The 12899-nt window shown below is 40.5% G+C and overlaps 2 protein-coding genes across 5 annotated transcripts in view; one reads left to right on the top strand and one right to left on the bottom strand.

Moving 5' to 3' along the window:
• Positions 1-12899, top strand: part of LIMS2 (LIM zinc finger domain containing 2) — a 35433-nt gene that overhangs the window by 16942 nt on the left and 5592 nt on the right. For all 4 annotated transcript variants that reach the window (XM_074833567.1, XM_074833565.1, XM_074833563.1 and 1 more), the window contains 4 exons: positions 653-719; positions 1036-1156; positions 10695-10844; positions 11713-11863. In XM_074833567.1, coding sequence (XP_074689668.1) covers positions 653-719; positions 1036-1156; positions 10695-10844; positions 11713-11863 — 489 coding nt within the window. The remainder of the gene's footprint in view (positions 1-652; positions 720-1035; positions 1157-10694; positions 10845-11712; positions 11864-12899) is intronic.
• On the bottom strand, positions 1619-8716 carry GPR17 (G protein-coupled receptor 17). The gene is made up of 2 exons (XM_074833562.1): positions 8593-8716; positions 1619-4371 (listed from the first exon to the last, which is right to left on the bottom strand). The coding sequence occupies exon 2, from the start codon at positions 4332-4334 to the stop codon at positions 3300-3302; it is 1035 nt and encodes a 344-aa protein (XP_074689663.1). The 5' UTR covers positions 4335-4371; positions 8593-8716; the 3' UTR covers positions 1619-3299.

Here is a 12899-nt window from a genome sequence, read left to right as displayed (position 1 = left end):
CTTTTTTTTCTTCTTACATACTGCTTCCTAGAAAACTGTGTGCTTGCTCTTTGGGTAAGAGGCATTTCAGAGAGAAAATAGAAAATGTCTCTTAATATTTCATTAGACATAAGTGAATTTTTCGTCTTTATTTTTAGACATTGTGTACCAAACTTTGCCAGTTGGGCAACTGAAATTGGTGAACCCATTTAAAAATGAAGTTGAAATATTTTTACAGAATATGTGCAAGTACATATTTTGAATAACACATTATTTTAAACATGCTGCGTTCTTAATTTGCCGTGAGTTTTGGCCTCGTGTAGGAGGAGTAGTTCTGAATTACATGAGTAAAAAAAACTAAAGCAAAAATTAAATTAAAGCAAACTATAGGAAAAGGGCTTTGTACACTTCAAGATTTTTACTGTCTGGTAGCAGCATTGCTATTAATTTAATTGTTTGCTGTGCAAATTCACCATGAAGCTAGAACCATATTTGGATATTTCTTTAAGAAAAATCCTTAGGAGTTCAAAAACAGGTGAGCGGGTGCTAGAACTGGGAAAGTTGACTGACCTTGTCTAACTATTCATTTCAATGGAAAATCATGGTGAACTATCAAGACATAAGAGTAGTTCAGTTATTCACGAGGGGTCCTTCTCTCTTGTTTTGTTCACAGTTCGAAGGTCGGAAGTACTGTGAGCATGACTTTCAGATGCTGTTTGCTCCTTGCTGCGGGGAATGTGGTAAGATGTGGTGCCTGTCAACACTGTGGGGTAACGGCTGCAGGGCTGTGCAAACCTCCCCACCTTGCAGTGACGTCCAGCCCTGGGCTGGGGTTATTGAGGTCATTTTAAGGAGGAGGAGCTCTGGAGGGAAACAAAGCATGATACCAGCAGTGATTTGGGGTATCCTGGTTATGGGAATAATTGGGGTTTTTTTCAAAGTTAAGACTGTAATAGGTCTTGTGGAATTAAAAGTGGAAGGACATTTTGAAGGACAGTAGACTTTTGATAAGACTGTTTCCTGCTTGCATCTCAAGGTGTTGCTTTCCTTTTGCAGGTGAGTTCATTATTGGGCGTGTTATCAAGGCAATGAACAATAACTGGCACCCAGAATGTTTCCGCTGTGAGCTCTGCGATGTAGCACTTGCTGACCTGGGTTTTGTGAAGAATGCTGGCAGGTGAGATAGAGCAGGAGCTCTGAAAGTTTTATCAGTATGTTATTGATACAGTAGCGAGATGCTGAGGGTGGTCAGTTAGTTTCATGCTGAAAGGTAAAGCTTGAAAGGGTACAGAAGAAGCTTCAAGGAATAGTTTTTTAGGAGATGGGAAATGAAATGAAGAACAGTGTTCTTTCTACATGTTTCATTGGATGAAGCAGAAACTCAAATTTTAGTAGGTAGTGGATGGGTTTTGGAAAAGAAAGGGATTTCAGGCAAAAGGCTGAATAACAAGTGAGAAAAAGGGATTATGTGATCCTGGGTGGGCTGTTGTCAAGTAAGATGCTGAGCAGGAAATTAAGGTACAGCAAAAGGCCAAGAGAATAACACAAGGATTACACCAAAGCCTGCTCAGCATGTGATTCTCCTGGTCTTCAGAAATCATTCATTTTATACGCAGAAGAATAAAAATGAATCCTCGAGGTCGATTAATGCTTTTAATTAAGAAGTAAGAAATAAAAACATAAAAAGGAATCTTGTACAAAAGCATACCATAATAAGAAAATAAAACAGTCCAGCAGTTAGCAGTGTCTCACAATTCATAGTTAATTTCAGGCTATCATATGTCTTGAGCAAAGCCTATCAGTTTCCTAGGGTTTATATTCTGACTAACTAAATGGTGAAGAAGGGAAGGAAAGGTTATATACCTGTACCCTGTCCAGCAGGGAGCCCTCTCAACTCCCTCTTCTTTTCCATCCTGCATGCAACTTCTGTGCCTTACTTTTTGGAGTGGGGCAGAATTGATTTTCTTTTGACACCTATGGTTGTTAGAATGGGCTGTTGTGATAGCACTTGGGGTGCTTTGGGAAAGCAGTCAGGATTGAAGCAGTTCAGGTAAGATAAAGTATGTTAGATTTAATAGTTTGTGGACCAACTCTAAAATGGTAAGGACCTCATTCCCAAAACCACAGAAAAGAGATATGCATGTGTATGTATCTGTACATAAAAAATATAATTCATCTGTCACATGATTTCCTATAATATTTGTCTCCATAGCATAGAAGCAGTCTTCTAGTAAATATTATTGGAAAAGCTTAGGTTCTTTTTCCCGCTTCTCATTGTACCCGGTCTTCCCTAGTCTGCCTGTTTCCAGACATATTCCACTGGATGCAATTTGTATCAGTGAGGATAGTTAAGGTAATACCTACTTTTTCTGTAGCAAAGGAATAGTCACAAAAAATAATTGTAAAACACCTCAAAGATAGGAATCTCTTCTGGACGAAGTAGACTTCACTTCTTCATATGCTTACTTTTCTTCACTTTTGCCATTTGGGTTCATATTTTTATGATTCGGTATGTAGTGAAGATGACTGCTGTATTCCTAAACACCCCTTTTCCATTCTTTAGTTTGAGGGTTATCAGGATAGCTGATGTTTTGCAGGGAACTACATAAAAGAGGCAGTGTAGTAAATGTCCAACCTCTGTCTGCAGCTTTGAGACAGTGGCAGAGGGCAGATAGAAAAGGTAGTGTGAAGTTTAGTGCTCATCTCCAGCTCCGAATGCTGGGAATAAGTAAAAAAAATGTAAGTCTTATCTTAATTCCAGTCCAGGTTGGATGCATTGCAGCATTTTGGTCTTTTTTTCTTGCCCCCATTTAGTACCAAATTTCTGTCAGCTATGTATAAATGCTTTGAATTTGGAGACTCCGACAAGATGTGCAAGCACGCTGTCTTTTCATCTTTTCATCAGGCAGGTTGATCTCAGAAGTGGATCTCTGCTGCTGGCACAATATAAAATTCGTGCAGAGGAAGAGTCCTTACTGAATGCTTTGGGGATTAAGTTTTTTCTTTTTTTTTTTTTTTAAAAAAAAAAGTCCATTTAATAGCCTCTTTGCTCTCTTCCCTATTCCTAGGTGTTCAGCCCTCAGTTTCACATCTTGGAAATCAGTAGAACTGTACTTCTGTTTGCAGTTTCAGTAACACAGGAACATGTGATCTCTGTTGTCAGAGGGGTTCTTGCTAATTGCAGTCCCATGAAAACAACAGAACTTCCCTCCTCAGGATGAGTTTGACTCTGGGTGGACTATCTTGCTGCATATTTGTGCTCTGAGCTGATTTTGCTGGAATAGAGCGTTCTTAAGTTGAAGCAGTGACAAGAGTTATGTTCACAGTTCAGATTTAGCACTTAGTGAGCTTTCATTTGTCTTACCCTCGTATGTTTGAGGCAACATTACAGTCTTTTTAACACAAAACAGATTGCACAAAGCCTCACGGAATTTCTCAGCTACAAAAAAATACATGACTGGGTCAAAGGCACCATTTAGACTCGTGAGGCAGGAAGCGATGCGGTTACTGAGGGCTAGAATACGCTGTGTTTCGCAGGAAGTTTTGATCCCATTGTAATGGAGAATATAAATGTAGCGGTTGACATGATAAGGTACAAAGCAAATCAGAAAGATCATCAGGACCATAATGATCATTTTGATAGCTTTTTCCTTCAGATGTTTCTCAACTCTGTTCCCACTCTTCAGGCTTCGGATGATTAATAAGTAGCAAGTCACGGTAGTAACAAATGGGAAGGTGAATGCCACTGCTAAGGACACAAGGGCATGACGTGATGCTTTTTCTCTGTAGAGCTGCAGGCAGACGGTTGTGTTTTTCATTTTGACTGTCTGCACACTGAGCAGCAGAGGTGCCATTGCAACCCCAACTATAACCCATAGAAAGGCACATGCCAAATGGGCATAAAGTGACCTGCGGAGCTTGATGGACTTCACCGGGTGCACAATGGCCAGGAAACGGTCAATGCTGATACACATGAGGAAGTAGATGCTGGCATACATGTTGAGGTAAAAAAGGAAGCCGGTGAGTCTGCATGGGATCTCACCAAATGGCCAGTGATTACCAGAGAAATGGTACACCAGCCGGGTGGGAAGTACTAGCACAAAGGACAGGTCAGCCACAGCAAGATGCATCAGGAAAATGTTGGCAGGTGTGCCTGACTTTTGGTCCCGAAGGAAGAGCCAAAGAGCCAGAGCATTGCCAACAAAAGCCAGGATGAAGTCCAGGAAGTAGAAAGTGGCAAAAAGGATGTTCTCAAGGTGTGTCTCTTTGCCACATTGCTCTGACGTTTCCAAAGAGAAATTTGATTGATTTGAGCAGTTGAAAAGTAGGCTTGATGGATCTCCTGGGCCATTCATTTTTCACCACAGTTTTGAAGAAAAGAACCCCCAAAACCTGAAAGAATTGAAACAGTATATTACAAAAGAGCCTGGTTTTGTGAAGAAAAAAAAAACCACCCCAGAAAAATGCCCAAAACCCAACACAAATAAAATCAGTGATGTCTCCTGTTTGCTAATATTGGTATTTAATACAACAGGTCAGTCTGAGTTTAAACCCCTATATTAAAATTTGGAATACCTCCCGCTCAGCTGAGTTTTCCAGACCATTAATTCCTGTTGAAGGAACCACTATAAAGCTAGCTGATTATGAGCTTGTCTCCAGCCTGTGCTGAGATCAGTTGAATAACAGAGCAGTGAAATGCCTGTGTGTCTGGTTAATGGAAGAGTGGAAGTGGATTCAGTATGCCTAGCTAGAAGGTATTTGCTATGTTTAATTTGAAAGCCTGATTTGGGACTGAAATGCTCCTAATGAGTCAGCTTTTCTGAGCACAGGTATCTGTTGTAAGATGACCTAGCTTAGAATATGTCTTGGTCCTAGAAGAGGTGGAAGGCAGGTCAGGTATTGCTGTTATTAAGAAACCCGCAGGGTTCCTGAAAGTCTTTGAGATTTAGTCTTAAATCCTGTATTTAGGGCAAATGCATCTAGTCACAATATAGGAGGAAACTTTTCAGATGAGTAGGAGCATCTCATTTGAACACTAAAAAACACTGAATTGACTCAGAAGAGATTGGTTACTTGTCAAAGTGTCATCCTTCCCTGCAGCTTTCTTCTCCCAGCATAACTCTCTCTTTCCTCCCTCTCAAAAGCATGAACTCCACGGTAGCTTATGCAGGGCCTTTTCCCACGAGCAGCTTAGTAAAACTGAGCTTAGCTTTGCCAGTATCTCTGTTGTCTTCAGGGTCCTGAACAGCATCAACAAGAAGTGTTAAGATTTTCTGGGCACCTACCCATGGCTTTTTATACATTTCTCATCTGTGGGTATAGGTGGTAGGGAAATGCAGGCAGTGTGAGTTTCCAGCATTGTCTCTTGTTTCTTGGATTCCTCAGAGGTGTTACAGTGTGTGCAGCAGGACCTCCATTGTGCTCACTGTTGCATTTTGTACTGATCGACCGTTTCTCCATAACATTCAATACATCTTTAAATACATCCATTTTCCTCTACTGACATTAAAATTTTAAGACAGTTGTTGACATTGTTAGACAAAATTTTTAGTCTCGGGCAAAAGCTATGCTATATGCTGAAATCTTAAATCATTGGACAGTTGATCCATGGCATTACAGAATGTATCCAACTTCCCAACAGAACTGATTATTCAGATGTCTAAAAATATTGGTGCCTAATGGAGAAACTGAAATGGAGTTAAGAACAGACCAATATATTGGAAAATGTAGACAAAATTCCAAGGTAGTCACCATCTTCTGTTTGGCTGCTGTCACTTTCAGGTGGACAGAAGACTACAATGGCTAGAGATTAATATGCTGGACCACTTCTGTTTAGTTCACAGCTGAAGAGGCAAAAGTCAACAGAAGGGAGACTGAATGAAATTCAGAAACTGAAATTTCTTCACATGGCCACAGAGGGGCCTTCTTACTCCATACATTGCCTAGATACCCTGCATGTTTATGGCACAAAAAAAACCCTCTAGGTTTGAGTGTATGGGTACTCGCTGCCTACTGCCAGCTGCATGCTTCTTTGTAGTCCTAGAGATGGCAACAAATTATTATCTTGGCATTACCAGAAGTGCATGTGCAAGAAAGACTGTACAGCCCTTTTTTCCAAGGGACATTTCACCTATAAAAATACACATGAAATCTTGCTTTCATGTACAGAAGGAAAATTGCAGTTTTCAGTGTGAATATCCTGGGTTTACAGAGGAGCCTGAAGGTTTTGTTTCTAGTGTTTATTTGTCCCTTACAAAGTAAAACCTGCAAGTATTTTTGAACACAACATTTTGAAGTTTGTATGTGATAGTAATGTTGAACGCTTGAATATTTGTCCTTCCTGGATGGAATTAGTTTAGATATGTATTTTTCTATTGCATACTAAAGGAGAAATACGATGAGACCATGCCTTTTTACTGGCTGTTAATTTACAATGGTACCTGTCACCTGATGTTCTGGCTATATAGCCCTTTGTTGTGTCAGCCACTTTGTTTAACTACGCTTTTCATTTGCGAAAAATGTAATCAGGTGATCTTTATATACACACCTGTCAGTGATTGGGTGATCTGATGACTAAACATTACTCTATACATGGTTGTGACACCACTGAGAAAGCAGTAAATCCTGGCGTGAATCAGCTGAAAAGGCAGAAGCAAGGGTTGTCTAATGGAACAGACAGGGATGTCTCTTGTCTTAGTGATAATGATTTACATCAGTTCAGGAAACAGAGCAGTAATCCTATTTTCCCTATTTACAAGCTAAATACTAGGGGTTTAGCAGCATGATACATTGAACTGATTCTATTTCAGGTGATTTCCTAAGGAGGATGTGTCAGTGCCAGACTTGAAATAGCCAAGATTTAAAAGTTGAGAGTTTTGTCCTCACTAATGGCAGCACTGAGTCTGCCATTGATTTCTATCTGGACATACTTTCACTGCAGACTGCTGTGGGGTGGAGTAGAAAGTAGTTAAAGCTATCTAGAAGCCCAGTATGTCAGTGTCGGGAAGGGAGAGGCTTGGAACTAATGATAAAATTGAAAGAGATTCAGTCTTTCCAAATGGGTGCCTTCACAGGGGAGCTGCTGTTACCTAATTTACTTTTCGGAGCAAGGTGAAGGGAGATATTTTTCATTGCCTGGTCAGAAATAATAGAAAAAGGGAAGTGGGCGTGTTTCTAATTTTACTTAGTTTTAAATTAGAAGGGAATTTTAACAAGATTTTAAAATTTTTTTTTACAACTCGTTTGTTGACATGAAAATTGTGGTGTAGCACTTGATTAGGTTGGGAAAAAAGCTGACATGTTACTAGAATTAATTGTTGAGCTTATTTTTAGAATTGGTATGTTTTCAACAAAATGCTACAACTTTACAAAAGTAATAGTTCTTTGACAGCATGTTCTGTAGACAGTGTAGAAAGCCCTTTGCTGTTATTTACAGTTCCACTTCTATTTTGCCTGTTTTTCTCCTATAAATCGAAAATAAATGTTTGTTATTTTTTTCTTTCTTTTTGGTTTGTTATGCTTACAAAAAAGCACTCAGAGTCCTAGAAAGCTTGCTGTACTAGTCTGTATGAATGCTAAGAGCAAACTAGAAACCTTCCCAAATGACCTAGAATGTGTAGTTTGTGCTAAGCTATATGGTGCAAGAGGCTTTGACTCCACAAACAGAAGACTCCTTTAGGAGTCTGGCTCATTGTCCAATAATTTCCGCTTGGATTGCACTCTTGGTGTTGTGCGAATATTTAGTGATTTACGTATTGCTAAACAGAGCACTATTCTGGAATGAGCCATTATCCCAGGCCTCCCAGGGCTGTTGCTGCTCATTTGAAATGCATGCACACTGCCCATATTTTATGCCTTGTTTCTCTTCTGCTCAGAAACAAGCAAGATAATAATCCACAAGGCTGTCAGTATAGACACAACCTGATTACTCTTTCAGCAGATGTTCTATCTATCATTAATGAAACAATAAGCAGAAGAAGTATTCAGCTCATTGTAAGTTAGTTCCTTGGTTAGTTTGGAGCTTTTGTTATAATGCCCACTGCAGAGAAATTTGAACTATATGTTAGAGTTTGTAGTGGATATCAGAAATTCCTGTTCTTGCTCTCAGCTAGAGCAGTTTCTGGTTTGGGATTATGCTAGTTTGTGGGTTTTCATGATTATGGTTCCAGTGTCTTGTCAAATGGGAGTGTCTCCGATCTTTCACTGAAAGTATTCTTCAGTAGAAATAGTCCACTTCTGACTAAAATTACTCTCCTGAAAATTACTCCTTGCTGAGCCTCCCACCCTTCTGCTGAAATACTTGTTTCTTGTGAGCATCAAAGCAGTGTCAGAGAGCACTGGACATAGCATACAACTATCAGTTTTCCTGGCACAAATGGACATGCATTAGGTACAGAAGTTTGAAAACTTTTATGTTGTGGAGGAATGTTGTAAAGGAGAGTGAGGACATTATTCTCTGAAGTCAAAAAAATGCTGCCTGTTCTTAGTTTCAAACATTTCCATTATATTCATCTGCCTCTGTGTGTTTGTCTTTCCACCTCACTGACACCAGCTAAAACTAATGCCGTTAGGAAAGCTCCTTCATTATTCTGCTAAACGAAGTTTGTCTCTTACCTCTTGACAGTGCAGTCCTATGGGTGGAGTATAGGCTCCTTTTGGGGAAAATCTCAAAGAACTCCTCTGATGACAGCAAACCAAATAAAAGCAGCAACGGTGAAAACAAGATGATCCAAAAAAAGCTCACAGTTGCAGAGTTGCTGAGGGTGGAGAGGGGAGCCCCTCTATATAGTGTCCTTCTAGCTCTGATAGTGCATTATCATCTCAGTCACACAACAGAGCAGGGGAGAGGACACCCCAGCACTGAAGAGCAGCCTTCATCCCAGCTGAGCTCTTGGCACTGGGCTTGCTGCTCCTGTTATAGATATGAATATACTGTATGAATATTCCAGTGTTCATGGTGCTTACTAAAGGCTGCTACTGAACTCCCAGCCGTGAACACAGACTTCTTGGAGTCCCCTGATTATTTTAGGAGGGTGGAGAGAAGCATTGTTTGGGGGAAGTCTGGTATTAATAGACACAACAGGACATTTCAGAATGGGATAATTCCATAATGGTGGGAGTGGGGAGGGGAGAGAGGGAGAGGGACGGCTGCTATAGTAACAGCTTAGCCTGTCCAACACTTCCCTTTGCTTGCAATAGAGGAGGGTCTATGGGATGGCAGAGAGGGTTTGTGAGTGGGGAGGGGTTGATAATGGTTTATCAGTGCAAATGGCTGAAGGCATCTTATTCAGCTGAATGAGAGGGGTCTCTTTCAGGACACTTGCTTCAGGGTCCCCATGTCCTGCCCCGTATAATTACTCTGCATTTGACAGTGCCGAATAAAATTGATGCCTTTATGCTGAGATGAGCACAGCTGCATGTTTCCTTATAATGGGGTGCTGTCTGCTTTTTCTGGACTCCGTCTGGGCAGGCAGTAGTTCCAGCCCTGGAGAGAGACACTTTCTGACAGGAGGACTCAGATTTGGAGAGAATAATAATGATACTTAGCACTTAGACAGGCGCCTGCCAGCTGAGGGTCATAAATGTTTGAGGTCTCACAACAACATCTGTGTTGTATTCTTATCCCCATTTTACAGATCTAAGGGTAAGTGATTCATCACAGCAGAATTTTGGAAGGGGCCCTGCAAAGAACCCACTACTTCAGCCATAAATCTAGCCTTTCCATTTGAACTTTTCCTTTTGTCTGGTGTCTTTTGGGAATGACCTGTAAATCTCAGCAAATGTTTCACATAGTGATATAATGAAAGGAATTAAGCAGGCTTGTCTGTTTTGTGACAAAGAAACCCACAGGAGTCATTCCCCTGTCATTTTTGTTTTATCATAAATTCTTCCCAGCCTGCAGCATTGCAGCTAGAGGGGTAGGTAATAGGCAAGTAAACTGAACATCTTCTCCTCAGAGCTCCTAAATATTGGGATAAAACTAGTGGATTCCATCAGCCTTTACAGAAGTTTTTTTATGCCTTTGCCCAGGCTTTTCTACCAAAAATTTGGCTTATCTACCTGTTCAGGACTTGTACTTGTAATATGTTCTAGAACCTGTGATGCATTTACATTTACCACATAACACACAGTTACATTTACCACATAAAATTGCATAGTTCTTTATTTTCTTTGACTTAGGACTAAAAGGAATTTGTAGGCAGAAGAGCTAGTATTCAGTGGTCTCTTGTTTGTCCTAGCTATTGAAGACTAAGGAGTCCAGCCATGGTAAAGGCATTCAAGCAATGTGCTTTGTTTTAATATTTTTTATTCTCTCTCCTTAACTCCCTCCCGGTGCTGTAATGCCTCTGTTATGGCTGGATCCCATAGTTAGTAACAGAGAGAGGGTGTTGCCACTTTTCCTTGCCCACCTCTCAAAAAGGATCTAGAACTGAAAAGGATAACCAGAAGAATGACAGGGTGATATCCCTGATGGGATATAAATCAGTGAATGTTGGAGGAGTATTCTAGGGAAATACAACTCTGTGACTGGTCTATCCACATATTCTTTTCTGTGCAACTGGTGTGAAAGACAGGATACTAAACTAAATTGTGTTTAGTCTGACCTCGGAAGACACTTCTTCTGTTACATAAAGTACATCCTACAGCATGCAATGTACGTTGTTTTAGGAGAAAGAATTTCTTAGTGTTTTCTTTTCTTTACTTTGTTTAACCAGGCATCTGTGCAGGCCGTGCCATAATCGTGAAAAAGCTAAGGGGCTGGGCAAGTACATCTGTCAGAAGTGCCACTTGATAATTGATGAGCAGCCTCTGATGTTTAGGAATGATTCCTACCATCCAGATCACTTCAACTGCACCCACTGTGGGTATGTTCTCATATTCTAAACTCTGACAAAAAAGGAGAGAGACAAACAGTACAGTCAGCAGTGCAGTCCTTTCCAAGGCCTAAACTTTGATGCCTTCACATTGTTGAACAAACAGAATTTGTGTGAGGAGAAATGAAAAGAAATTTGGAAAGTCTACAGGGACTTTAGTTTTATTTTGCCATTAAATGTTCTTTTATCCTAAACTTGAATGACACTATTTTATACTGAAAATGAATATAGTTCCTTGGTGTGAACTTACCTGAAAGGCTGTGTGCAGATTACAGTAATAGTGTTGTCCAAAGATAGCTGTTGCCAAGCTATTCAAAATAGTTTCACTTTGCATTCTTGGACAGAAAAAAAGATGACTTGGTGAACTGTGTCAGTCTTCTGGCACAGTCTGTAACCATGCTGATACCTGTCTGACCTGAATGACTTACCATGAAGGCAGTATAATTGGAGCACAGGACTGCCCTAGGCTGGGTAACAGTGCTGAAGAATAAAGTCAGTGGCTCAGTGCTGCGCACTGCCAGGATGGTCCTTGAAACTGAGCTGTGCCACTCAAAGATAGCTTGAGTCTTTGCATGACACCACATTGTTCCATGTAAGTGCACCTCATATTTCTGCCAGAGTATCTAGCTGAAGACATGCTATTCCACATGTGTTTTCTTGTCTGGCAAACCGAGAAAGCAATTTTAGAAAGATGAGTTGACAATAACTGTATTTCACTAGCTTAATTTAATGACTCTGCATTTGTAGCATGAATGTCGCCAAAGTATGTTACCTTTCCAGTATAGTTTTTCAGAACTTCATCTTGGGCATTAGAGCTTCACTTGGTGTTGTTATTTCAGGGGCATGTTTATGTTTTCAGAAAGGAGCTGACTGCTGAGGCCCGGGAACTGAAGGGAGAACTGTACTGCCTGCCCTGCCACGACAAGATGGGAATTCCCATCTGTGGAGCCTGCCGCAGGCCCATTGAGGGACGAGTGGTCAATGCTCTGGGAAAGCAATGGCATGTTGAGGTGAGGCCTCTCTGAATCTGAAGCTTCCTTCAGGAGCCATTTTGGAAGAGGACTAGTGCTAGTTGGAAGCTGTAGACATTTACACGATCTATAATATATGAATTCAGACAAAAAAGCATTGCTTATGTTTCAGATTGTCTTTACCTTATGTGAGTGAATGAGTACATCAGGGTTATCAGGGTTGCCTAAGAAAGCTATGCCTTCACAACAGTAACAACCTTAATTTTAAAATGCCTGAGTTGCATTGTAAAGATTCTTGCAGAATATGGTTCACTGAGCAGCATTTGCTTACTAGGAAATGCACATATTTACTATGATGTACTTAGATATATCCTCTCCAGCCCTGGTTAACAGGTTCATAACAGTATTAGAATTTGTAATGTAGTCAGAGCCAGTGCAATTCTTGCTTTTTAAGCCTGTTCAGCTCCTTGTTTCTATAACTTTCAGCTGAGTCGTCGCAGCTTGTGAAGTTTTTCAGTGATTTATGTTGTTAGTGATTTAAGCCTCATAGGGCTTGAACTGACAGAGATGATGCTGCTTATTTGAAGTACATTCAGACCAACCATGTTTTATGTTCCTGTTTCTCTTTGAAACAAGCAAGATAATAGTCCACAAGTCTATCAGAATAGTCACAAGATGATTGCCCTTGCAGCAGGTCTTCTCTTTATCTTGAATAGAATTCTTAATTGCTATAATAGACTAAATTTTCCTCCTTTTTTTTTACTTCAATAAAGATTTTCCCATCTGAGTTTCATTAAAGCATTAAGGGGTAACAGTTTTAAACTGACAGAGGGTAGATTTAGGTTAGATGTAAGGAAGAAATTCTTTCCTGTGAGGATGGCGAGGCCCTGGCACAGGTTGCCCAGAGAAGCTGTGGCAAGGCCAGGTTGGACGGGGCTTTGAGCAACCTGGCTAGTGGAAGGTGTCCCTGCCCATGACAGGGAGTTGGGAGTAGAGGATCCTTAAGGTCCCTTCTAACCCAAACCCAAATTCTGTGATTAAGTGTCTTGTATTGAACCATGATTTGTAACCATGC

Source organism: Strix aluco, chromosome 9 (assembly GCF_031877795.1).
Source record: "Strix aluco isolate bStrAlu1 chromosome 9, bStrAlu1.hap1, whole genome shotgun sequence".
In the NCBI taxonomy this organism is placed as follows: Eukaryota; Metazoa; Chordata; class Aves; order Strigiformes; family Strigidae; genus Strix; species Strix aluco.
Note: the sequence above shows the minus strand (reverse complement) of the source record. Positions and strands in the feature narration are given on the sequence as shown.